The sequence below is a fragment of the Acinonyx jubatus genome, chromosome A1, assembly GCF_027475565.1.
Source record: "Acinonyx jubatus isolate Ajub_Pintada_27869175 chromosome A1, VMU_Ajub_asm_v1.0, whole genome shotgun sequence".
Classification (NCBI taxonomy): Eukaryota; Metazoa; Chordata; class Mammalia; order Carnivora; family Felidae; genus Acinonyx; species Acinonyx jubatus.
Window position 1 is genome coordinate 127,319,130 of NC_069380.1, and position 27,875 is coordinate 127,347,004.

At 36.0% G+C, this 27,875-nt stretch overlaps 1 protein-coding gene and 1 non-coding gene across 2 annotated transcripts in view; one reads left to right on the forward strand and one right to left on the reverse strand.

Moving 5' to 3' along the window:
* NDUFAF2 (NADH:ubiquinone oxidoreductase complex assembly factor 2) overlaps positions 1 to 27,875 on the forward strand; it is a 168,202-nt gene that overhangs the window by 111,672 nt on the left and 28,655 nt on the right. The window contains exon 3 of the mRNA XM_015073819.3: positions 10,659 to 10,699. Coding sequence (XP_014929305.1) covers positions 10,659 to 10,699 — 41 coding nt within the window. The remainder of the gene's footprint in view (positions 1 to 10,658; positions 10,700 to 27,875) is intronic.
* On the reverse strand, positions 165 to 294 carry LOC113594893 (small nucleolar RNA SNORA23). Its single transcript, XR_003415375.1, has one exon. It is a non-coding gene; the product is annotated as a small nucleolar RNA SNORA23 (small nucleolar RNA).

A 27,875-nucleotide genomic window follows, 5' to 3' on the forward strand; every position in this document is an offset into this window, starting at 1 on the left:
CACAGCATATTCTCTCCTTAGGTCTTCCTTCATTGTGTCATCTGTAGTTTTTAGCTTATAGATCTTGCACATATTTTATTAAAATAAAACCTAAGTGCTCCTTTTTTAATACTAGAAAGCTTAGCATTTATTCATTAAAGCACACAGGAAATCAACTCAATTCAAATAAAATGGTATTGTACTAGGATTCCAGCTTACTCTTTGGCTATGTGTTTATGGGAATAGCAAGATCTGGATACAAAGCACAGACAGACACTGCCATCAGACACAGATGAAAGCTACACACATTATAGCAGCTGTTCCTAAATGTTAATTTTTAGGGGCTATTGCTAATTGTTTTTTATTTCAACTTCACATTATTCATTGATAATACATAGAAATACAATTGATTTTTGTATATCAACTATGTATGTACTTTACCCAACTTTGCTAAACTCATTTATTTTAGTTTATATTTGGGGGATCGTCTACATAAACAATTTGTATTCTTTCTATTTATTCTAATGTAATTTTTTCTTGCCTTCCTTTCCTGACAAGGACCTCCATGACATTGATGATTAGAAATACTGAAAGTGGGAATGCCTGGGTGGTTCATTCAGTTAAGCATCCAACTCTTGGTGTCAGCTCAAGTCATGATCTCATGATTCATGAGTTTGAGCCCCACATCTGGCTCTGTGGTGACAGTGTAGAGCCTGCTTGGGATTCTCTCTCACGCTCTCTCTGTCCCTCCCCTGCTTGCTCTCTATTTCTCTGTCTCCAAATAAATAAATAAACATTTCAAAACGTAAGTAAAAAAATAGTGAAAGTGAACAGTCTTGCCTTTTTCTTAATCTTAGAGGGAAAGCATTCAGTTTCTCGCTATTAAATTTAATGTTAGCCAGAAATTTTTATGTAGATGCTTTCCATCAGATCAAGAAAACTCTCTTTTCTTCCTAGATTGCTGGAAGTTTTTATTATGATTGATGTTGGATTTTCTCTTTTTTTTCTGCATTTATTGGCTTGAATTTTATCGTTATTCTTCATTCTATTAATATAGTTGATTACATTGATTTTCTTTTTATTATCTCTCACTTTTTTATTGTGATAAAAGATACATGACATAAAAAGTTCCATTTTTGCCATTTTTAAGCACATAGCTCAGTGGCTTTAGGCACATTTACACTGTTGTCATTGTCAACACCATCTCCAGAACTTTTCATCTTCCTAAACTGAAGGTCTTTACCCATGACACAATAAGTTCCCATTCCCTCCTCCCCCCTCCACCATGCCTGACAACCACCATTCTACTTTCTGTGTCTATGAATTTGACTACTCTAGGTATCTCATATAAATGGAATCATACAGTATTTGTTGTTTTGAGTCTGGCTTATTTCACTTAGTATAATGTCTTCAAGGTTTATTTATGCTTTAGCATCTATCAGAATTTCGTTCCTTTCTCAAGGTGAATAACATTCCATTTTCTCCATATACCAGATTTTGTTCATTTGTTCATCCATCAATGGATCTCTGGATTATTTCCACCTTTGGGCTATTGAGTAATGCTGCTGTGAACATGGCTGTACAAATGCCTGTAGATTTAAACCTAATTATGTAAATATTTGTGGTAAACATCAATGGTCTAAAATCTCCATGTAAAAGGTTGAAATTGTAAGAATTATGTAGAAGAAGACAACTATGTGTATCAAACAGTGTAACCTAGTTGACAATTATAGAACATTACCCTGAGAAATTGTAGAATTCATTTTTTTTCATTTTATTCACCTTGATAGGTCATAAACTCTTGCCAAAAATTTTGGAGGTGGGAATACTTACTTATCTACTCATTGTGTGAGGCCAGGTTTACCCTGATACCAACTCTTGTCAGAGACAATAAAGAAAAGAATACTATAAACTAATATCCGACATAATCATAGATGCAGAAATCATTAACAAAATATTAGCAGACTGCATCCAGCAGTATATAAAAAAGGGCAATATGCCATAATGATGTGGAATTTATCCCAGTAATATAAGTTGGTTTAACATTTAAAGATCAACATCGCCCCATTTCCCCCATCTCCCACCCCTGGTCGCCACCTACATTCCACATAAAAATGAGATCATGCAGTATTTTTCTTTCCATATCTAGCTTATTTCATTTACCATGTCTTCCAGATTCATCTGATATTGTCAAAGATGGCAGGACATTCTTCTTTTAAGACTGAATAATATATTCCATTGTAAATACACACACACACACACACACACACACACACACACACACACACAAACACACACACACACCCCATTCTTCCATCAATGGACATTAAAGTTGTTTCCATATCTTGGCTATTGCCAATAATGCTGCAGAGAACATGGGAGCACAGATATCTCTTCAAAATAATGATTTCATTTCCTTTGGATATGTATCCAGAAGAGGGATTTCTGGATCATATGGTAGTTCTAGTTTTAATTTTTTGAGGTAACTCCATACTATTTTCCATACTGGCTGTATCAGTTTACATTCCCACCGAACAGTACCTAGGGTTTTCTTTTCTCCACATCCTTACCAACACTTATTATCCTTTGTCTTTTTTGTTAAAACTATTTATTTATTCATTCATTCATTCATTCATTCATTTGCTTATTTATTTACTTGAGAGAGAGAGAGCAGGGGAGGGGCAGAGAGAGGGAGAGAAAGAATCCTAAGCAGGCTTCCCACTTAGCACAGAGCCGGACGTGAGACTCAAGTCCACAGTCCTGTGACCACGACTTGAGCTGAAATCAAGAGACCCTCCACTGATGGAGCCACCCAGGCACCTCTATTCTTTGTCTTTTGATAATAGCCGTCCTAACCAGGTATGAGATGGTATCTCACTGTGCATTTCATTTGCATTTATATTCAACTTTTAACAAAGAAGAAAAATCATAAGTTCATATTAGTACAGAAAAAATATTTGACAAAATTCACCATACATTCATGATTAAAAACTCTCTACACACGTGAACTGGGAAGTTCCTCAACCTAATAAAGGATATTAAGAGGAAAAAGCACTTACAAGTAACCAACCTCATATTCGATTGTAAAAGAACACTGTCCCCCCTAAAATTTGGAACAAAACAAGGGTATCCTCACTATTTTTATTTTATATTATCCTGGAAAATTCAAGTAAGTGCAATAAGGCTAGAAAAAGAAATAAAATGAATTCAGATAGGAAATGACAAAGTAAAAGCCTCTTCACAGATGACATAATTGTGCATAAAGACAACCTCAAAAAAATCTATAAAATAATGAATTTAGTAAGTTTCAAGATATAAGGGCAATATGTTAAGACCACTCATCTATCTACATTTTATTACCAAACAATTGCTAAATGAATTTTTTTATTCTGTCACTTAAAATGCCATTAAAAACATGAAGTATTTAGGGATAAAGTTACAAAAATATGTCTCTACAACCTGTACATTGAAAAATGTAAAATATTCCTAAGAGAAATTAAAGGAAACCTAAATAAGTGGAGAGATACACATTTTTTGTGGTTCCGAAGTCAATAGTTAAAAGATTTTATTTGCCTAAATTTGATCTGTACATTTAGTGCATCCCAAGTCAAGATACTAGTAAATTTTTCTTTTTAAAATTAACATGCTGAGGGGCGCCTGGGTGCCTCAGTCGGTTAAGCGGCCGACTTAGGCTCAGGTCATGATTTCGCGGTCCGTGAGTTCAAGCCCTACGTCGGGCTCTGTGCTGACAGCTCAGAGCCTGGAGCCTGTTTCAGATTGTGTATCTCCCTCTCTCTGACCCTCCCTCATTCATGCTCTGTCTCTCTCTGTCTAAAAAATAAATAAATGTTAAAAAAAATTAAAACAAAAAATTAACATGCTGATCCTAAATTTTGTATTAAAATGTAAAAGGATCTAGGATACCTAAAACACTTTTTTTTCCTTTCAAATTTTTATTTAAATTCTAGTTAGTTAACATACCATGTAATATTAGTTTCAGGTGTACAATTTAATGATTCATCACTTACATACAACACCCAGTCCTCATCACAAGTGCCCTCCTTAATCCTCATCACCTATGTAACCCCTCCCCCAGCCCACTTCCCCCCGCCCCGTAACCAGTTTGTTCTCTATAGTTAAGACTCTTTCTTGATTGCCTCTCTTTTTTCCCTATGTTCATTTGTTTTGTTTCTTAAATTTCCACAAATGAGTGAAATCATATGGTATTTTTCTTTCTCTTATTTTGCTTAGCATAATGCTCTAGTTTCATCCATATCCTTGCAAATGGCAAGATTTCATTCTTTTTGATGGCTGAGAAATGTGTCAATTATTGATAATGCTGCTGAAAACATTGGGGTGTGTGTATTCCTTTGGGTCAATATTTTTATATCCTTTGGGTAAATACCTAGTAGTGCAATTGTTGGATCATGGGGTAGTTCCATTTTTAACTTTTTGAGGAATCTCCATACTGCCTAAAACACTTTTTAAAAAGAACAGGGTTGGAGGATTTAACTTTAAAAAGCTACATTTTTCAAGACAGTTTAATACCACTATAATGATAGATATAAAATTAATGGAATCAAACTGAGAGTCCAGAAGTGTCCCTACATTTATATGGTCATTTGAGTTTTCAATGGGAAAAGGAAATTCTTTTCAACTACTGTTAAATAGTTGGATTTCCATATGAAAAAAAATAAACTTTGATCTTTACCTCATATTAAATCTAAAACTTAAATTGAAATTGATCACAGACCTAAATGTGAAAGTTAAAGCTTTTAGAAGAAAACATTGGACTAAATCTTTCTATCATGGCATAGTCAAAGAATTATATAGGACACCAAATATAAAAGAAAAAATATGATAAGTTGGACTTCACCAAAAATTTTTAAACCCTCTTTTTTAACAGATAACTCTGAACAAATGAAAAGATGGATGAAGAGAAAATTTGTGATACATATGTGACATAAAACTTGTATCCAGAATATGTAAAGAACCCTCACAACCCAATAATAGGACTAGCATCAGAAGTTAAAAAGAAGATATGTAACATCATTAGTTATCAAGGAATGCAAATTAAAACCATAGTGAAGTACCACTACATACCACTGACTCACTAGAATTTAAAAGATTAACAATACAAAGTGTTAATGAGGATGTAAAGCACCTGAAATGTACATAAATGTTTGGCCAATGTGTAAATGGTACATCTGCTTTGGGAAATAGCTTATTCTTTATAAACTTAAACACACTCTTACACTATAACCTGGAAATCTGCTGGGTATTAACCCAGAGATATAAAAACGTAGTCTACCCAAACACTTACTGAAAGTTTTCATAGCAGCTTTATTCATAAAAGCCCAAATTGAAAGTTCCCCAAACACCCAACAAAAATCAGTGGATAAACACATTGTCATTTTCTATATAGTGGAATACGACACAGGAATAAAAAGAATGAACTGCTGCTGTGCTTGCTGTATTTATTTTTTATTACTCTGCATCAGTATTACCACAAACTTAGCTAAAAACACTACATATTTATCATCGCCCGGTTCCTGTGGTCTTGAGTCCAAGCCTAGATGGGTTCTCTACTTAGGGTCTCACGTAAACTGCAAACCATGTCAATAGGTATCATCCAGGGCTGCATTCTCATCTGGAGGTTTGAGTGTGGAAGGATCCATTGTTCTACATGTGTGGTTATTCACAGAATTCAGCTCCTTGGAACTATAGGACTGTGAGCTTCAGTTTTTCACTTGATGCTGGCCAGAGACCACCCTAAGCTCCTAGAAGTCACTGAAAGTTCCTTGCCACATGGGATTCTTCAACGTGCCACCTTTTCTCTTACAGCCAGCAAGGGAGAACCTCCAGTAAATGGATGCTGTAAGCTTACATGACATAATCATGCACTCGTAGACATCCCATCACCTTTGCCCTCTTATCATAGTTAAAAGTACGTCACAGGACCTACCTTTACTCAAGGGGAAGAAGCCATACAAAGGTGTGGACATGAAGAGATGGGGTTTGTGGAGGCTACCTTAAGAGTTTGTTCTCTACACACAGTTACATGGATGAACTTTAACAACATTATGTTGAGTAAAATAAGTTAGATGCAAAAGAGTGCATACTGTAAAATTCCATTTATATGAAACTGTAGGTAAGGCAGAACTCATCAACAGTGACAGAAAGTGTAGCACTACCTGGGAGCTGTGGATGGATTAGGGTGGGTGTTTGCATGTGGTCAGAGATAGGAAACTTGCAAGTGATGGAAACATTCTATATACTGATTTTGGTGCTGGTTAAAAGGTTGTAAACGTTTTTCAGAATTCATGGAATTGCACACTTAAAATGGTTTCACTGTATTGTTTATAAATTATATCAAACTAAAGAGGATTAAAGAAAAAGAATAGTAATAGGCTTGAGCATCCCCAAAATTTTAACTTAAATATGCCAATTAAATCTAATAATGTCTTTAAGATATGCTCAAGAGTCAGTAATCAGAAAGTGACTCATTTCATAATATATCACTTGAAGAATTTTCACAGTTAAAAAGTAGGGATTCTTGTTTTTATAGATTTTTATAATATATATACACCCAGAGCTGGCAAAGATCATTTTTTAAAAGATGAGGCTTTATTATAGTGTTGTCTTCTCCTTGAGCGAATTAAACAACACATATTTCTAATGTAGTATCTTTTAGATGCAGACTCCTCACAAGCTTTCCATAATTTTAGTTCTGAATGATCACCTCCTGAATCTAGTGATAAATGTTTCATTTACCTTAACCCCTGTTGGCACTGCTTCTAAAAGTATATTAGCCGTTTCCAGTGCTTACAGAAATTTGAAAAATGTATGCTTCACGAAGTATTTTCCTGCTTGCTTCGTCTAGCCCCTTTTAGTGATTAATGGGAACTTTAATTTGCATGCTCACTTTTACGCTTATTATAGTGTGTTATGTTCCAATAAGAGTATTAAAGTTCAATGAAAATTTCATGCATACTAATGAGAATGCAGATGAACACTGATGAAAGAATGCTAGGATCTTAAGACATAAACTTTCCAGTTATCTTGCTAAATTCTATTCAAACAATGGTTACATTATAATGAAGACTGATACAGAATCCACCATACAGATATAATTAGCAATGGCAGAATCATTATATAATTTATAATTGGATCGAGGTTCAGTTCCAGATTGTTATGAGGATAAAAAAAAAGAAATGTAATGATTTGATATTAATGCATATTTTTATTCTTCCTCTTCCTAACCTTTGCCAACCTTCAGCAGGATATTTCCTTTGTTGCATAGAGTGATTGGGAAAGTTAGGGATGATTATATAAATGAGTGATCACATTGAATATTTCCAGCTGTAACCTTTATTGAATACATAGCAGTAAATGGTCCTCAACCATCATCTCAAGAACATTTCAAGTATCTGGTTATTGTAGAATTATACAAATGTATATCAGCACTTGCATTTATTTATCAATATAAAACTAAGATCTTTTTCCTTGAGCCATTTAAAACAAAGTTAAAGGAAGTCCTATATCTTTCCTTAGAGAATAGTGTGTCCCATGAGGGTAACTATTCTAGGCAGTACTTAATAGGTTATCTGAGTTATACTGCATTCTTCTGTGCATGAATTTTATAAACTTACACAAAACAAATAAACTTTAGAAAACACGTATCAGAGTTTACTCAATCTATTAATTCAGGGATTTTTTTGAAAGTTATTTAGATTCTCTTGAAGTATTTTTCTTATTTTAACCTTACAAAGAAACTGGAAATGTTGTTTTATGGACTTACTGATAAGACAGTTTGTTGTTTTAAGTTGTTTTTCTCATGGTGGTAGTAAGTATGCACTGTGCCGTGATACTTTTCCAGCATGATCTAAAGCCAACAGTATATGTTCACAGACTCTGGAGTACACGGTCTTCATTAGTAAAAAGTGTAACAGTTAATAATGGTTTTTATTTTAGATATTATGAAAGTGTTTTTGAATCAGGATAGATCATTCTTGATATAAGGCTTATACTTACTGGTTGCCCTACCACAGGGGTTGGCAAACTTTCTTTAAAGGGCCAAGTGATAAGTATTTTAGCCTTTGTGGGCTCTACAAGTGTGGCTATGTGCCAATAGAACCTTATTTACTGACAGTGAAATTTGAATTCTATGTAATTTTCATGTGTCATGAAATATTATTCTTCCTTTGATATTTTTTTCAACCATTTAAAAATGTAAAACAATTTACAAATAGAATTTGACTCTCAAGTTGTGTAGTTAGCCAACCCCTGCCCTAGCAGTTGATTTTTCTTAATTAACTTTTTAATCTAATTTAAAACTGAAGATTTACTGCTTAAAACCTTTTAGAGGTATATGGCTTATGTTGAATTATTTTATAAGAAGCTCTATCCTGGGGGAAAAAATGCCGATAAATAAAGCTAAGTAACTTTTATTTTGACCATAAGAAGGCAGTTGAAAATTCCATAAAGCACTCATTTCCTTGATTGCACAGAGGAATCTTGCTATTGCTAAGCTGGGTTTTCTAACACAGGTAAAAATCCCATTACAGCAAATATTTGTGTAGTGGAAATATTTTATAGTGGAAGTATTCGTTCCACAGCTGTATTAAGCACCTACTCTTTTGAGGCACTTAGCCGGTAGAAAAATAAATCTCTCATGGATGCATCTTGCTCCTGACAGCCTTACAAGCCTAATAAGGAATATAAAATCTGTACAACTTGGGGCTAGAAATGGACCAAATAGGAGTGGAAGCTAACGAGAAAGAGAACGCAGGGGCGCCTGGGTGGCTCAGTTGGTTAAGTATCTGACTTCAGCTCAGGTCATAATCTTGCGGTCTGTGAGTTCAAGCCCCGCATTGGGCTCTGGGCTAACAGCTCAGAGCCTGGAGCCTGCTTCAGATTCTGTGTCTCCTTCTCTCTCTGTCCCTCCCCCACTCACACTCTATCTCTCTCTGTCTCTCAAAAATGGATAAATGGTAAAAATAAATAAATAAATAAAAATTAAAAATTAAAAAAAGAATAAAGAGAATACAGAGAAAAACAACAGGGGTAGAAACTCAGAAGTAGGAGTAGAGAAGATAAAACACTGGAACTATATTAAAAATACTTATATGGGATTAGTGCAAGGCCGACAATTGAATGTTGCTCATTGTACCCAATAACCATTCGGTACTGGGTTTGTCTGGAAGACAGTTCCTGCCTGGATGCTGTTGCTTGGATGACAAAAGGCAGGCTGGTGGAGCTGGTCTGAATAAAAGGTAGCTGGTAAACAGAGCTCAGGTTTTAGAGCCATTTTAACAAGGAGTTGATTCCCAGGCTGTTGAGTTTAGGCAGATTGCTTAATCTTTCTGAAACTCAGTTTCCCAAACTGTAAAATGGGGTCAGCAATTCTTATTTTCTGACTTGTAATTAAGAGTGCAACCTTTTCTTCATAGTTTTGTGTTCTTTGCTTGTTGCTTACTGAAATTTGAGAGGCAGCTTAGTAGAATGTGGATATCTTTTGGAACTAGAAATGGGGACAACTCTGGACTCACATGCTACCATTAGTACTTACTGTATAAATTTGAGACAGTTATTTAATTTCTCTATTAAATAAGGATACCTCACAATTTTGTAATGAAAATTAAATCAACTAAAGTGAGGGGCGCCTGGGTGGCTCAGTCAGTTAAGCATTCGACTTCGGCTCAGGTCATGATCTGACGGTTCATGGGTTTGAGCCCCGCGTTGGGCTCTGTGCTGACAGCTCAGAGCCTGGAACCTGCTTCAAACTCTGTGTCTCCTCCTCTCTCTGCCCCTCCCATGCTCATGCTCTGTCTCTCTCTGTCTCTCAATAATAATAAATAAACGTTAAAAAGAATTAACTAAAGTGATCAGTTTTCTACTTTTTAAAGACCAAATTCCTACAGTATATTTTCTTGATATATTCTTATAGTCCAAGCTGATACTATTGCTCTTAGGGTTTTTTTTCAGCCTATTTTAAAAAATATAGCTGTATTGAATTACAGAGATAATAATAGTTAATAATAATATTAATAATATTAACTTAGACTTAATGCTTACTGTATTCCAGGCTCTGAGCTAAAAATTTGTATATATAATTTCATATACTTTTCACAACTGTTAAATGTAGATATTATTATAATTTATATTTTGCAGATTGGAAATATGATGCTTACAAAATTAAGCAGTTTGCCCCCGATTACACAGCTAGTAAGGGATGCAGTCGAGATTTGAACCCAGAAAGGCTGATTCTACTCTCCTAAACATCTTCCATGTAATTCATATACACTTCCCTTGAGGCAGCTGGCCCACTTGCTTCCTGTTGCTACAAACATTGTGCACTTAGTGGAAATCAGGCACTTATTAGGTCTGATTTTGGAAATGGAACTGCCTTTCTTTATTGAACTCCCTATGCTCTTGTATTTTTTCAGGACACAAATCATTACCTGACATCATATATTTGTGTGTTTGTTTTCTGTTCCCCTTCACTAGTATATATTTTGCAGAAGAGGAGAAAATTCATGGTTAGTCCCTCCTTACATGTCCAGTGCCTAAAATAACATGTAACAGGTGCTCAATAAATATTTGTTTTATGCATGAATGAGTGAAGTGTTTGTGCAAATTATCAAAAATTTACATTTAAGTATTATTTGTCTTTCTAGCTTGGATTAGAGGAAAAAGAAAGACTCCACCTACGATGGAGGTAAGACTACACAACAAAAATATTCAAATAGCATGTATTTATAATGCTGTGTTTCTCAGTTGGGAGTTTACATGAAGCCTCAGAATAAATATTATGCATCTTCCCAGAGTGTTCATTTTACTCCACAGACAAGAATTTAAAACATCTTTATAATAAATGCACAAGTTATATAATATAACATTCAATTCACAGGAATTTTAAAATGAAAAAATACAAATGCAATACAAAATAAAAATATTTTGTAGAAAGTTTAGACTTAAAGCAGCTTACGTCAGGATGTTTTGCCTGGTTCCTGGGAGCTATGTTCTGCTATGGGTGCTTTGGTGCAAAAGTCTGAGAAATACTGAATCTCATGGTCCTATCCAAATCATCCTGTGCTTATTTTTCCCTCAATTTTATATCAAACGTAAAATGTTATAATTTTATATACATTTAACTCTATCATATCTGAAGAAACCTTAAAATATACAACTAGCGTGTAACATGGAACACTCAGTATAATAGATGAATTTTTATTTTAAACTTTAAAAACAGTTTTGGCAGCACAGAGAATAAAAAGTATAGCATTGCTGTGGTGTAGTATTTTTAAAACATAGTTATTTCATAATTTTTATTTTAAAACAATAGCCTAAAGTGTTCTAAAATTGTTTTGTTAGAATTAAATGTATTCCATAAGAGGAAATTTTCCAAATTGATTAGTATACTGCCTTCTCCTTTTCTTGTGTTTAGGACCTCCCTCTTCTTTTCTCTCCACTTTTCCTTCACTACTACAGCCCTGATGACAACAGAAATGTTGCTCCACCAGTCAGGCCCCACTTGTTGAGAGGTGGGGTACACCAGGGCAGAACTCATGGTGACCCATAAATTGACATACATATGCTCCATTTCTCCTGTACTGACCCCATCAGTGTTTGTCAGGCTGGGCTCTGAACAAGCTTATCTCTAAGCCCATTTATAGCTTTGTATGTTACTTCCACTTTTGCCCTGCCTTACTCTTGTCAGATCTTTCTAATATCTGTGAACCTTGGAAATGAAAGGGAAGAAAAAGTCATTGTGATTCAGGATTCAGAAGCATCCCCAGTGGTTTGCAGTGCTAGGAATCATCAAGGAGACCTTACAATTCCTCTTCACTTGGCCGTATTAAGACTTCTTATTCTCAGAGCTAAAGCAGTTTCTTCTAACCTCAGAATTCTGAAAGCCTTCTTCCATGGAAACATTGATGTGCAAAGTGATTAGATGAAGGCACCTGAAACTATTAGAGCTAAGACACCACCCCTGTAAATTTCAAGTAATCCCAGCATTTCACACAAGCTCCAATCAGAACAGTGAGACCAAGTCATTCTATCCATGATGCTCACATTCTTGAATATCGGAATAGGAGCCTTCCCTTGCATCTTTTCTAATGTATTATCAATGTCATCCTTCTTTATGCTCTTCTGCATCCTCCTCACCACACACACACACACACACACACACACCCTTTCCTCCCTCTTGATCTCTTCCATTGTGTTTCAGAAATTTCTGTTTCTTTGTTAGCAATTTATCCTTAACTTTTAATATTTCCTAGGAACTTTCTCTACCACAAAACCTCAACTGAAATCTGCCTGTGTCTGAAAGATAGTGAGCCTCCTTGTGCTCATTTTACCACAACCCACAGAAAGAATATGGGTTCAACTGTTTCTTTCTTTCCCTTGTCCCTTCCAAAATATTCTTTCATTTCGTGAACCTAGGGGAGAGTAGTAACTTTGTGACCTAAGTATGTTTTTCTCCACCTATTTATAATTTTTATCTCTCCCAACCTCCAGGCCACTCCCCACCCTGATGGTGAAGATGAGAACCAGACTTAGAGACTTCTTCAATGCCTTCCCAAGTCTTAGCTGTTCAGTTTTTTTTTTTTTACTCCATCCATACTAATATCCATACCTCAAGTGAACAACCACTAATGTAGCCTCACCTTAGTTCTTACCATCACCAAACACCATTCTACCACTACAGTTTGTAAACTCTTAAATCCCAGATTCTACATATGTCCGGTTAAGAGAAAACTACTTAATTTAAAGTAAGACAAGTTTACAGAAAGCCACAGGAATTAAATATATGGCTTAATGGGTTATTATAAGGTGAATTCCACAAGGTCAGAAATAGAACTTTGTCATCTAATCCAGAATCATGTACTCTGTCATAATACAGCCTCCCCCAAAACCAACCCTGAACCTTTTGCAGTAAATTTATATAATTTTATCACCCAAATGTACATTATAGTTTAGAGTTTTACATTTTGTAAAAACTTCATATTTGATTTAAATCTCCATCAATCTCTGTGGTTCTCCTCCATCCCTTTTATTTTCTTATAAATTTGTCTGTTGAAAAACCCAGCCTATTTGACCTGTAGATCTTGCCACAGTTTAGATTTTGTTGATCTTATGTTATTCATGTTAGTTCACGATGTTCCTCTGTCCTCTGTCTTTCCTTCAGTTTGGCACCTGCATCCAGAAGCTGGCTACTCATGTTTGATCTTTTTGTCAAGACTGTAGAAAATGTTTGGCAAGACTATGGGAGAGCATATCTGGTTGTCCCTCTTTTTGTGATTTGCACAGTTGCTTATGCTTCATACCTATGTCACTTCATTGGAAACAACCTCCTAATCTTGCATGTCTGTTAAAACTAGTTAGTTTTCAAGATGCTATCAGTCATTTGAGCTCTCTACGTTTTTTTCAAATCTCTTAGTGAATTCCCACCCCCAAATAGACTTCTGTCTCTTCTACCTGTACGCCATGGCTAAAGGTTAGCTAGTAACAATTAGAGTGCCATTTACAGTAGTGTCAGAAAATATTAAATACCCTGATATAAATTAAGCAAAATATATGCAAGACATGTACACTTAAAACTACAGAATGCTGTTGAGAGAAATTGAAGAAGACCTAAATTAATGGAGAGAAATATCTGTTCGTGGGTTGGAATATTTAATTGCTAAGACGTTACTTCTTCCAAACTGATCTGCAGTAGCAAAGCTTATACTTTATCATGCATCACCATCACCAGGAAGGCTTGTTAAAACACAGATTGCAGGTCCCAGCCCCAGAGTGGTTGATCCACTAGGTCTTAGGGTGAGGCTTGAATATTTTCATTGCATCAAGATCCTTGGTGATACTAATGCTGCTGGTCAAGAGCCCATGCCTTGCAAACCACTGGTGTAGAGAGTTAGTCAAATAAAAATCAAGTTAAAATTCCACCAGACTTGTAGAAATCAAGATACAGATGAATTCTAAAATATATTTGAAAATGCAAAGGCCCTAAAGTAGCTGAAAGCAATCATGAAAAAGGAGATTAAAAATTAGAGAACTTACACTGTCTGGCACTAAGACTTACTCTAAAACTGTAGTAATGAGGTACTGGGATAAGGATATATAAATAAATGAATGGAAAAGAATAGAGAATCCAGGGGCGCCTGGGTGGCTCAGTCGGTTAAGCGTCCGACTTTGGTTCAGGTCATGATCTCACAGTTTGTGGGTTTGAGCACCACATTGGGCTCTGTGCTGATGGTTCAGAGCCTGGAGCCTGCTTCGGATTCTGTGTCTCCTTCTGTCTCTGCCCCTCCCCCACCTGTGCTCTGTCTCTCTCTGTCTCTCAAAAATAAATAAATGTAAAAAAAAAATTAAAAAAAAAAAAGAATAGAGAATCCAGAAGTAGACACCATACAGCCAATTGGCTTTGACAATGGCACCAAAGGAACACAATTACAAATGGAAAGCCTTTTCAACAAATGGTGTTAGAATAACTTAATGTCCACATGGAAAAAATAAAGATCCCTACCTGACATCATGTGCCAGTATTAATTCAAGATGGAACATAGACTAAACATAAAAGCTAAAACTTAAAATCCTTCTAGAAGAAACCATAGTGGAATATTTTCACAACTTGGGGGTAAACAAGAGATAGAAAGCACTATCCAGAAGGGAGAAGCATTGATCATTTGAACTTAATCAAAATTAAAACTAAGCTTCTCAAAAAATAACATTAGCAAAGCAGTAAACTGGGAGAAAATAATCACAGCGTATGTATTTGACAAGACTCGTATCCAGACTATACAAAGAACACCTCAACTCAATGATTTAAAAGAAAAGAAGGCAACACTAATAAAAATTGGGTAAAAATCTTGAACAGTCACTTTATAAAATACAAGAATGAGCACTAAGCCTATGAAAAGATACTCACCATCTCTAGTCATCAGGGAAACCACAATGAGATGCCACTCTACTAGACACACAAGAAAAGAGCTAAAATTCAAAAGATTAACAATAACTAGAGCAACCATACCTTTCATGTAGTACTGGTTGTTGTAAAAATAATGCAACCACATTAAAAAAACTGGCTGTTTTTTATAAAATCAAGCACATCTACCCTCTGGCACCAGTTTTTTTTCTCCTGGCCCCTTTCAAGTCTGAAGGAATAAATATTTAGGCATATTTCTTGGGAAGCTCTGTCCGAAAGAAGGTCTAGTTGGCTGGCAGACCATGAATGGCCTCCTGATTTGTGCCCAGCCCACGTTTTGTTACTTTCCTCCTTCTGCTTGTTATACCCACTCAACTCTACAAGAACTCCCTACTGTTTCTCAGGTTTCCTGTCTTTTCCCTCTCTCATCAGCTGGCACACTTCTGCTTGTGCTTAGTTCCCTTTAAAGTTCTTTGATGGGATTCTTTGATTCCCTTTAAAATTCCTCGACTGTTTGCTCAACTTTTCATCGCATAGAGTTAATCGCTCCTATCTAATTAGAACTGTACTGCCATGTACAGCTGTGTAGCTCTTTGAGTTCAGTATTATAACTCTCTGTTTTATTTTTCCATCTTTCTGACTATAGTATGAGCTGTATGGCACAAGACATATTTGTTTGTATGTCACAGATACGTAACACAGAGCCTGATTAATTATTTGATAAGCTTTTGTTGACAGAATTGGAAATCTCATTGCCATGTAAGCGTATTCCATGGTCTCCATGCAGAGTTTGAATTTCCAACAACCCACTGTAAAATGACCTGATAAAACTGAACATATTTTGAATTTGAGCATTGCCTGTACTGTATTGTTACTGTTGGTTGCCAATATAGTAAAGCACCTATTCGTCAGTGTGGTACAAGTTGAATTAATATTTCACAAAATTAATGAGGTAGACTTTTCCTAGTGATGACCATATTCCGTTTGAAGTCACGTATAGCAAATATTTTTAAATATTTCTTCTTCTTTCATACTGACAGAACAGTAGGAAACAAAGTTTGTAAAAAGTAAATAAATGTATTGCCAAATATTGACAAAATACATGACTCAGCAATAGGTTTACAGACACTAGAAGAAAGCTATAATATTGGACCTCATCTATTTCATTTTTAATACATATACTCCATAAAAAAAGGAAGAGAAAATTCTAGAAGCCAGTAGAAATGGAGATGGTGATGCTGTAGTCAAATGAAAGGTTGGGGTAGCTAGGTGGGATAATACTTAACAGTAATTCATTTACTTGACTGTGTTCTCAGATCTGACCTAGAAGCTCCAAAGACTCACTTTTGTCCATGTCCAAGGTGATTTGGCTCTAAAAGATATCCAATGACTAAAAGATAAATATGTGAGTTTGAAATAGTTGCCAGAATTCCAATCTGTTAATTTACAATAGAAATTCAATTAGCACAGGAAAAAACAGTAGGTTACCTGGTAAGTATGACATTAGGATAAAGGGAGTTAAGTAAAATAAATGTTTAATTGCATCAGGGCTATAACTGCCTGTTGTGTCCATCTCACAATAGGGATAATCTGACCCATAGGAATGGAAATATTTAAATAGAATTGGCCACAGTTCCCAACATCTGTCTCTATACTAGGAATAACCTTATGATTTGGAATAGTAAAAATTGCCATGTGCTGGTTGAGGCTTTTGCTTTCAGGGATGCTGTTTGTATGGACTGCCAGCATTTGTCTCTGTGATCTCTTCTTTTCTTTGCTTCCCCATTCTGACTGACATATTATTTCTTTTGCTATTACAGTGGTTACATTATGATCAAATGTTGCTGACCCTGCAGATGTTCTTTCGTTTATTCTTTTCACATCGCTGTTCTGGCCTGTAAGATGTTGATCTTACAGTTCAATTTTCAGAAAAAAAATCTTATTTCTGAATTCTTTTTTTAAGGTTTTATTTTTAAGTAATCTCTACACCCAACATGGGACTCAAACTCATGACCCCAAGGTCAAGAGTCACATGTTCCACCAACTGAACCAGCAGTTACTTCTGAATTCTTGAGGCCCATTTCACCATTGTGTGCAAGTAACTGACACTTATTGATTGAGTTCTCAGTACCCAGTATTATTATGTTCATTTTAGAAGTTACAGAATTGAAATGTCTTTTAAAATGGATATTTTGCATATGTAACCCCACTTTCCTGCTGCCTTAAATTGCAAAGATGGATTTTGGACCCCTACCTCAAACCTCACACTCACTTCTTGTTATTAAGTGGAAATGGATAAGAAAATTGCAACATGATCATATAGTAGGTTACAGCATGATTCATTAAAAATAAATAAACTAGGGCTGCCTGGGTGGCTCAGACGGTTAAGCATCCATCTCTTGATTTTGGCTCAGGTCATAATCTCATAGTTTGTGGGTTCCAGCACTGCATCAAGCCCTGTGCTGACAGCATGGAGCCTGCTTGAGATTCTCTCTCTCTGCCCCTCCCCTGCTTTCTCTCTCTCCCTCCCTCCCTCTCTCTCTCAATAAATAACCTTAAAAAAATGAATGAACTAGAGCTGCATTTATCAATGGGGATAAATCTCAGAAACATGATGTCAAACAAAAAGAGCAAGTTACAGAAGATTTCATACAGTACAATACTATTTATATAAAGTTTGAAAGCAAAGAAAGATTAATGGACCGTCAAGTAAAGTTAGCAAGTTAAACTCTGAGTTTACTTTTTCTTTGCAAGCCTAATGAAAACAACAGCAAAGGGATTTGTTTTAAAAAGCATAAACCTACAAGGTCAAAGAAATTGAAGAGACAAAAACAGCAACAGTGTTTTAGAAGCTGGAAAGCAGACGAACAGGTGGTAACAGATTTAGCAAAATGGAGAATGACTTCTCATCTGGCAGAGAAGAAAGCCCAGAAGCAACCCGGTTTATATCACAGAACCTCAGAATGTTCAGTAATTGGCAGTGCCGGGACATTCTAAAAGTGGAGTTGAGGCTGGTGCTAAAAACAGTAACTTAGTTGAAAATCTGCTTAAGAAGCAATTAGATGCTAACCAGTAAATTGTAGGTGCAATAATAGAGTTGGAAAATCACCATTTTTCAGTGATCATTGTAATAGCTTATTCAGGGAAAAATTATTAGTGGGTGCTAAAACCATTGGGTCAAATTTTGTTGGGAAACACAATATTTACATGATCTCAGGGCACCTGGGTGGCTCAGTTGGTTATATCTGCCTTCAGCCCAGGTCATGATCTCACAGTTCATGGTTTCAAGCCCCGCATGGTGCTCTGCCCTGACAGCATGGAGCCTGCTTGGGATCCTCTGTCTCCCACTCTCTCTGCCCCTCCCCCGTTCTCTTTCTCTCTCTCTCTCTCTCTCAAAAATAAAATAAACATTTAAAAAAGATATTTACATGATCTCAAGGTATCTCCCAACAGATTGCTTATTAATTACAAAGGGAAAAAAAAAGGTATACTTCGAGTAGACAAATCTACTTTAAGGATACCACCTTAAACAAGTAGGACAGACTTGATATGTGTGCCTCCTTGTATAATGCACTGAGAATAAGGTAATATTTATGTTGTATTTCTTCAAATACAGAATCCTAATCTAATCATGAGGGCAAAGCCAGAAAACCTAAATTGGAACACATGTCATTAAACACCAGATGGGTCATGTTAGTGTTATGAACAACAAAGAAAGACTGATCAACACGACAATTAAATGTAATATGTGACCCTGGATTGGGGAAAAAACTTAGCCATAAAGGACAGTATTGGGGTAATTAGTAAAATTTGAACATGAACCATATATTAAATAATAGCACTGTATCAGTGTTAAGTCTTCTGGAAAAAAAAAAAGAGAAGGATGCTATTAAATTCTTTTTGTGAAAGTCTGAAAACCCAGCAACTTCTCTCCCATTTGAAAACTGGGAGTTTATTTATGGAAAGTTTATTTATTTATCCAGACAAATTTGAGTGAAGAGGTACCAGTCAGAAAAGAGAGTGATTAAATGAACATATACTTACTGAACTTAACAAATGAAGTTGAGTTATAGCTAAGTACATTGACAATAAACAGAATTTACTTATTATTTCCAAGAAAAACAGAACTTAGGTAGGAAAAAGAAAAATCCTAGTATACTAGATAACTTACTTGTTATAGTGTTTATTCATAATATAAATATTGAATATTGATCTATAACTATTTGGAGAGTATTTGGTCTCAAGAAGGATGAGGTAAATCCTCACTTTCTTTTTTTTTTTTAAGTTTATTTTGAGAGAGAGAGAGAGAGAGAGAGAGAGAGTAATTGGGGGAGGGGCAGAGAGAGGAGGAGATAGGGAATCCCAAGCAGGCTTCAACACTGTCAGTACAGTGCCCCATGTGAGGCTCAAACTCATGAATCATGATATGGTGACCTGGGCTAAAGTAAGACGCTTAGATGACTGAGCCGCCCAGATGCCCCATAAATTCTCATTTTCAGTAATAAGTCAATATGCAGTGCTTAAAATTGGAAAGTAAAGAAGTAGTAACACAAAAACGTTTTTAGATATTGTGGAGGATTTAGGAGCAGAGTCTTCCTTTATAGCTGTCAGTTTCTCAGCTCCCTTGTTTGGCCTGGGCCATAACCAGAAGCATCATTTGAAAGCATATCATAAGTATTTTAGAACAATGTAGCCCTATAAATTATGTGAACATATAATTTTTATTTAAAGAGAAGAATTTTGAAAAACATACGTGATGCTGTAGATGAGAGGTAGCAAAATTTTTCTTCAGAGCACCGTATAGTAAATATTTCAGGTGTCATGAGACACGGTCTCGTTGCTCCTGTTCCTAACTCTGCCATGGTAGTGTGAAAGTAGTTATAGACTACATATATGAGCGAGTGTGGCTATGTGTGGTGTAACTTTATTTATAAAACAGGTGGTGGGTGGATCCTAGTTTGCTAACCGCTCCTACTGATGAGTGGTTTTCAAATTGGGATACCTCTACCCCTGAGAACACGAAGATGTCCAGTGGGATATGCGGGTATGTATGGCCTTAAAGAAATTAATTTCCGTATTCTCTCTTTCCATATGTCATCTTTCCTAAAAACGATCTGTCTGAGAACTCTTTCTGGTCTGCCAGTTCTCCTTTTTGACATCTTTCGTAATCATCTGTCTCCCACTTTTCAAAAGAAAAGCTTACCCCTTGTCCTTGCTAAATCTTACTGTGGTGCATTGCCTTGGGGTTTAAAAATCTCCAGGGCACCAAACAGAGACTACTGGAGAGTGAATTTCTCCTGAGGGATAGTCTCTTGAGACTAAAGCAGAGAAATCTTCAGTAAAAATTACTGAACGGGGCAGCACATTATTTCAGCCAGCTGGCAAACTCATGGCAAGGATCCATGCCTTCTAGTTTCTTTGTCCACCTAGATAACCATTTATCTATCTTAAAATTAAAATCCACAAGTGAGAAAGTTGTCATAGAGACACATAATAATACATTTATTTGAATTTAAAAATTAAGTTAGATTTCTTCTGACAGACAAGTCAGATTTGGCTGATTGGGTTTGACAATGAGGACTGGCTTTGCCAATTAAGTTATATGGCTGTATTTTCCGTAAATTGAGTAAGTTAAACTGCAGCTCCAAGGCTTTGACAAAAACATACTTAGAGGATGTATTCAATATGCAATAAACTTGAAAATACATCTCGTGCCATTATTTAAGTGTCAATTTAAACGTGCAAGATGGTACATAGTTTTCAAAGGTCTTAGGAGATAAGTGTGCAAAACAAAGTAGGAAATCACTGCTGCTGTTGTTTATGGGTATATAAACATGCAGTGGGGTGCCTGGGTGGCTCAGTCAGTGTGCGATCCAGCCCTGCATCAGGGGACTCTGTGCTGGGCATGGAGCCTGCTTAAGATTCTCTCTCTCTCCTTCTCCCTCTGTCCTTTCCCTGCTTGTGCTTGCACATGTGCTCTCGCTCGCTCTCTCTCTCTCTGTCTCTCTCTCAAAACATAAGAATAAAGATGTAATAAAAGTATTAAAAACATGCATGAGGGGCACCTGGGTGGCTCAGCCGGTTAAGAGTCCGACTTTGGCTCAGGTCACCATCTCACGGTTCGTTTCCTGAGTTAGAACCCCACGTTGTGCTCTGTACTGACAGCTCAGAGCCTGGAGCCTGCTTCAGATTCTGTCTCTGTCTCTTTGCCCCTCCTCTACTTGCTCTCTGTCTCTCTCTCAAATATAAAACATAAAAATAAATAAATAAAATAAAATAAAATAAAAACACATGAAAATGATAGACAAGAAATTGAGAGTAGTTGTTACCTCTGGGGAAGGAGAATGTTGGGGGGAGGGGTCACAGAGTGTTTTATGGGTCATATCTGTAGTGTTTTATTTCTCAAGCTGTATGTTGGTCATATCTGTACTGCTTTATCTGTGGTATTTTAATTTTTAAGTTGATTATAGCTATAGTATTCTGTTTCCTAAGCTGGGTATTGGGCACTTAGATATATGTAATATTATTAACTATATTTATACACTTGAAATATTTTATTAAAAAATAATACAATGTGTGGAAATTAAGAAACAAAACAGATGAACATAAAGGAAGGGAAGGAAAAACAAAATATGATAAAAACAGAGAGGGAGGCAAACCCTAAGAGCCTCTTGAATACAGAGAACAAACTGAGCATTGTGGACGGGTACTGGGTGGGGGATGGGCTAAATGGGTGATGGTCATTAAGGAGGGTACTTGCTGGTATGAGCACTGGGTGTTATATGTAAGTGATGAATCACTAAATTCTACTTCTGAAACCAATATTATACTATATGTTAATATGAATTTAAATAAAAAAAAGAATACAATGAAACCTTGTAATCGTATATTTTAAGAGAACGTGTTGGGTTCCTGATACAAAAATAAGATATTTAGAATAACCTGAAAAGTGAAATACTTGAAATTCTAAAATACTGAAGGCACTTAAGAAGTTATCATAGCAATATGCATAAAAAACAATCATCGTAGCTTAAGTTTTGGGATTCCTTGTTAAAACCTGAATGCTTGTATATTTTTATTATTCATTTAGTTACTTAACAAGCACCTGATATGTGCCTAATAGCTAACATAGTTTCCTTATAGATTTCTGTTGTACATACCAACCTGTCCTAGACACAAACTCTGTTCAATTATGTTTAGATTCAGTTTTTAGTTTTCTTTTTATTTCCTCTGCAAAAGTCAATTAGTCTGATTCTTTGAGGTCGCAAGGGAAAAACATTCACATATTGCCTTCAGAAATTAGATTTTATTGCAAGTTTACACAGGGAGCATTATGTCTTCAGTTATGTAGTCATTCTGGGATCTTTGGTTTCCCAGACTGGAAAGGATATATCCTTGAACTTGATCAACATCCCATTCTTTATTCACCTACTAGCATTTCTATCTCCCCAAAGAAGATGTATCTGGATGGGTTGACCACCATCCGCAGTGAAAAGTTCCATCGAGTGGAGTTATGCCAGTCATTTCACCTCCCTCATGCCTAAAACTGTGTGCTTCTTTTGGCTAGGCACAGCAACTCCCCATTCAGGAGCGCCTGAAGCCCTGCAGTTTATACCTGCCAGTGGAGTTATTGCACACCTCTATGAGTCTGGCATGACCAGAGTTATGACTGTACTTGGTTTATCATCCTTTATTTGATTAAAAAATTAATATAACAATGTTACTGGGCACCTGGGTGGCTTAGTCAGTTAAGCATCCGTCATCAGCTCAGTTCATGATCTCATTGTCCATGATTTCGAGCCCACATTGGGCTCTCTGCTGACAGCTCAGAGCCAGAACCCTGCTTCAGATTCTGTGTCTCCATCTCTGTCTGTTCCTTCCCTGCTCATGCTCTGTCTCTCTCTTTCTTTCAAATATAAACATTAAAAAAATTTTTTTAATAAAAAATTAATATAACAATTTTAAAAATAGAAATAGTAAAATACCCCAAATCATATAGCTGGTTGCACAATTCAACTTTAACAAGTTATTCATACATTGGTATGTTATTTTAATTTCGGTATACTTTTTATTTTGTATACTGACTTTTCACTTAACTATCATAATAAATGAATAAAAACAAGCACTTGAAACTCAATGTCATAACACTTAGAAATGACTTTTCTACATACCTTTTTTGGTATTGACCTCTAGCTTTGTAAAAAAAAGGTGATATAAAATTTGCCATGCTTCCCTAGAAAAAATGTGGTAGGAAATGAAAGTAAATCTTGAGCATTTCAAGCTTGTCAGAGTCTATACTCAACCATAAGCTAATGTGTCTCCCTAACTGGAGGTATTTATTTATTAACTGTGCAAGAAGTTTTTATGCTAGTTTGTGTTAATTTTTTTGGTTTTCCAAATATTGATTTTAAGTAGGTCTTGCTAAACATTATCTCAAATTTCAAGCATCCCACCTTTCTTATTCTAAAAGGATTGCTTCTCTTTTTTTAATGTTTATTTATTTATTTTGAGAGAGAGAGAGAGAGAGAGAAAGGGGGGGGAGGGGCAGAGAGAGAGAGGGAGAGAGAGAATTCCGAGCAGGCTCCATACTGTCAGCACAGAGCCTAATGTGAGGTTGGAACTCACGAACCTGTGAGATCATGACCTGAGCCAAAACCAAGAGTAGATGCTTAACTGACTGAGCCACCCAGGAACCCCTAAAAGGATTGCTTCTTAAATGCCTTGTTGCAAAGCCGAGGTCTGAGTTTGAGCTTCATTTATCCTTAGCACATTTTTTCCTTCTGTTTTGACCTTTTATCTGACTTTTAAAGTGCAGAACATAAAAGGGTTTTTTTTTAAGTTGTATATAAATAGATTGCTATTATTTATTATTTTTAGATATGCTTATGCTCAGTGTCTTATGAGATTCATCATAACTTACTGGGTGCATATTAAAAACTATACACAATTTGTTCTGAATAGTTAACCTTCTGAGTCACATCATCAGTTACTAAGGCAAGTCCCATTTAGGTGTTAAAACTGGGCTTACACCCAGTGAAAAATGGTTAAGGGAGTTAAAATGAGGTCAGGTTTGTATTTTTTTTTTAATTCACACCTTTCTCGGTTATCTTACCAAAACAATTTCTTATGATATTCCTCTTATTCTTCCATGTTGAAGAAATAATGATTATCTTCACAATCTAAATTTCAAGAAAAATAAATTGCTACTGATTACTTTTATCAGATGTAAATTGATTTCTTTAAATAATGGTGTTTAGGAAGATTATATTGGTTTTATTTGTGATGTACCCTCTAGGATATCAAGCCACTGTTGATTGTCACAGTTAGGCATGCCAGATTTTATTCTCAAATATTTATTATGACAGTGACAAAATACTGTACTAATTTGCTAAGTGTATGTTGTTGCTATGGTAATAAGAAATCAGACATTTTTTATAACTTTTCTGATATACATATGTTCACTATGTTTCATGTATTCAAATATACTTAATTTCCTTCTCAAATATCACATTCTGTTGCCATTGTGATACTTTTTTTTTTTTTTTTTTTTTTTTTTTTGCTGGTTTTCTACAACATGAACAAACGGATGTGTCATCTAGGGCAGGGTTTTTCAACTTATGCAATACATTAGTGGGTTGTGAAATCAACTTAGTGGGTTATAAGTATTTTTTCTTTTTAATAGAGTAGAAAAAATATACAATAGGAAATACTAATAGTATTGTTTTATGAAATTCTTATTTCACATACGCACATATGTTCATGTACTGTATTTCTTATTGTGGTGGCTTATTTTTATGGGTCAACTTGAGTAGGCCACAGCACCTGTAGTCAAACACTAGTCTAGATTTTGCTGTGAAGGAACTGTTTAGATGAGATGAACATTTAAATCAACAGACGTTGAGCAAAACAGATTACCCCCCATAATGTGGCTGGGCCTCATCCAATCAGTTGAAGACCACAAGAGAAAAGAGACTGACCTCCTCTGAGAAAGAGGGGATTCTGCCTGCAGACTCCTTTGGACTCAAGCAACATTAACTCTTCCCTGGGTCTCCGGTCTACCAGCCTACCATGAAGATTTGGACTCTTAACCTCCACAATTATGTGAGTCAATTCCTTAAAATTAATCAGTCCCCCTCATATATATACATATATCCATACATATATATATAAATACATACGTACACATATATATATATAAATATACACACATACATTCATACACATGTTACTGGTTCTGTTTTTTTTTGACAACCCTAATATACTTACTAAAGGTCATAGTACAAAAAGTTGAAAATTACTAATCTTGACAGTAGTTTTTTTAAAGCTTATTTATTTATTTTGAGAGAGACAGACAGTGCAAGTGGGGAAGGGGCAGAGAGAGAGGGAGAGAGGGAAGAACCCAAGCAGGGTCCACACTGTCACCACAGATCCCGAGGTGGGGCTCTAACTCATAAACTGTGGAATTATGACCTGAGCCAAAACCAAGAGTTGGCCACTTAACCGACTGAGTCACCCTAAATCTTGACAGTAGTTTTTTAACCTAGTGAACTGGTATGTGTAAAATGCTTAGCCAATGTGTAGCTCAAAATAGATATTAAATAAGTGATAGCTGCTGTTATTTTATAATTTTTACTTGTTATTAAAGTCCATAAGAATCCTAATTTGATGAGAAGTTATATAGAAATATTTCTAACTTATCCACTCATTTAAACTCTTTTTTTAAAGGACTAATCTGTGTTTGAGAATAATATTTGGTATTTTGAACGTTTGCTCTATAGAAATTATCATGAAATTTTCTGCTTTGTTTCTCTCTCCCCATTTATGTGGTCTATGAGCTCCCTATATTTTTTTCCACCATAATATTCCAAACAGTTCAATATATTTGAATTTTTGAAAAGATAGTCTTTGTGTGTAATTCAAGATTATTTGATATTCTCAATCTCAATGCACTAAGGGACAGGCATATAAGAAACTGTTATCACATACCTCTTGAGCCCTCCCTCACATGCTCTTGTCCTGCTTTACTCCAGCCTAGCTGCAGCCACCATCTGTCTTAGGTATAATCTCACTACAGCTCTGCTGAGTAACTTTAGTTTTCTACTTTGACACTGTAGCATGGGATGCTTGTGGGGAGTCAGCCTGGAAATGTGAGAGGATTAACACACCAGATAACCCTTGACCCGTGAGGGATAGGAACTAATGGATAAACACTCCCTGTCTGCCCCTTGGGCAAATGGGTCAAGCACATTGAAACAGTTCGGACACATTCAACATTACTCCTTAGAAGGTTCCAGCAGGAATTGGGTCCCAATGTCCAGAGCACTGACCAGAGCATACCTCTGTTTGTTTTTCTTCCCTGTTTTACTCTTTCCAGTATCTTGCTCTTCTTCCCTGGAATCACTTGTTCAGCATCAGCTTTATGAAAACCAAAATTGTTGTCTTAACAGACAAACTGGAGCCCAAAATTGAAATTGTCAGTACCTAGTAATTAAATTCAGCAGGCCAACTGATTTTGTAACATGAGTGCACATTGGTTCTGTTGGCACAAAATGATATGTCTTTAGAAATATTAAAGAGAGGGACACCTCGGCGGCTCAGTCTTTTGAGCATCCGACTTCAGCTCAGGTCATGATCTTGCATCTCATGAGTGCAAGCCCCACATCAGGTTCACTGCTGTCTGTGCAGAGCCTGCTTTGGATCCTCTCTTCCCCTTTCTCTGCCCCTCCCCCACTTATGCTCTCTCAAGAATAAATAAAACATTTTAAAAAAAGAAATATTAAAGAGAAAGAGTGTATGTATGTCTATCAGATGTACTTGAAAATTTTGTGGCCCAGGAGCATCTTAATGGGATGAAATTCTATGGTGTCATTCAGTACTTACCCAGGTACTCTGTCAAGTAATCAACCCTGAGATTAATTTTTCAACAACAGCTTGACTTGGCCTATAAGTATAATTGAAGCTTAACTCTGGAAGAGTCTAATGATTTTCTTTCCTAGTAAGAATCCTGATTGTATTTTTCTAGTTTGATAATAGAGTGGCCGTCTTACTGCTGCCCATTAGAGATTAGAAGCAGGCATCTCCTCTCCATTTGAAACACTGCTAACAAACTGCCACTCTGCAGAAGCATGCCTTAGATTATCTAACGTCTTGATCCTTTCAAAAGTATGGCTGAGGGAAATTATGTCTAAAGAAGATCTTCTAGGATAGAACTTCCCAGCTGCTGAGCCAGACCTCTATAGAGATGTGCCCACAATACTGATGCTCTTAGTCCTCCAGTGGCCACTTACTTCCTGTTGTGAAAAACCTGGGGAAGAACTACCTAAGGCCTCAGTGTGCAATCGAAATATATTAGCCACATATTTAACTTTAAATTTTCTACAAGCCCCATTAGAAAAAGTAAAAAGAAATAAGTGAAATTAATTTTAATAATGTATTCCAGTTAGCCCAGTATATGAAAATATTATCAATTCAGTATGTAATCAATGTAAAAACTAGTTAGTGAGATATTTTATATTTTTAATGCTAATCTTTGAAATCCAGTATTTATCCTACATTTATAGCCTATCTTTTTTTTTTTTGTAAGCATTTATTTATTTTTGAGAGAGAGAGACAGAATCCGAAACAGACTCCAGGCTCTGAGCTGTCAGCACAGAGCCCAGTGCAGGACTTGCACCCACAAACTATGAGATCATGACCTGAGCCGAAGTCAGATACTTAACCGACTGAGCCACCCAGGCACCACTACACTTTTCAGACTAGCCACATATCAGGTTGTTAGTGACCACCAGCGACCACCATTGAACAATGCAGATCTAAGGGATGTACTAGCCACCTAGTGTATCAAGTGAAATCATCCAACATATAGCACCCCCATCTAAGTTCTAGCCTTTATATTTTGGGCTTTTGATTAGTAAGTAAAAAGTCTGGAAGATAATCACTTCTACATCTGTTTAAAAATGATTAC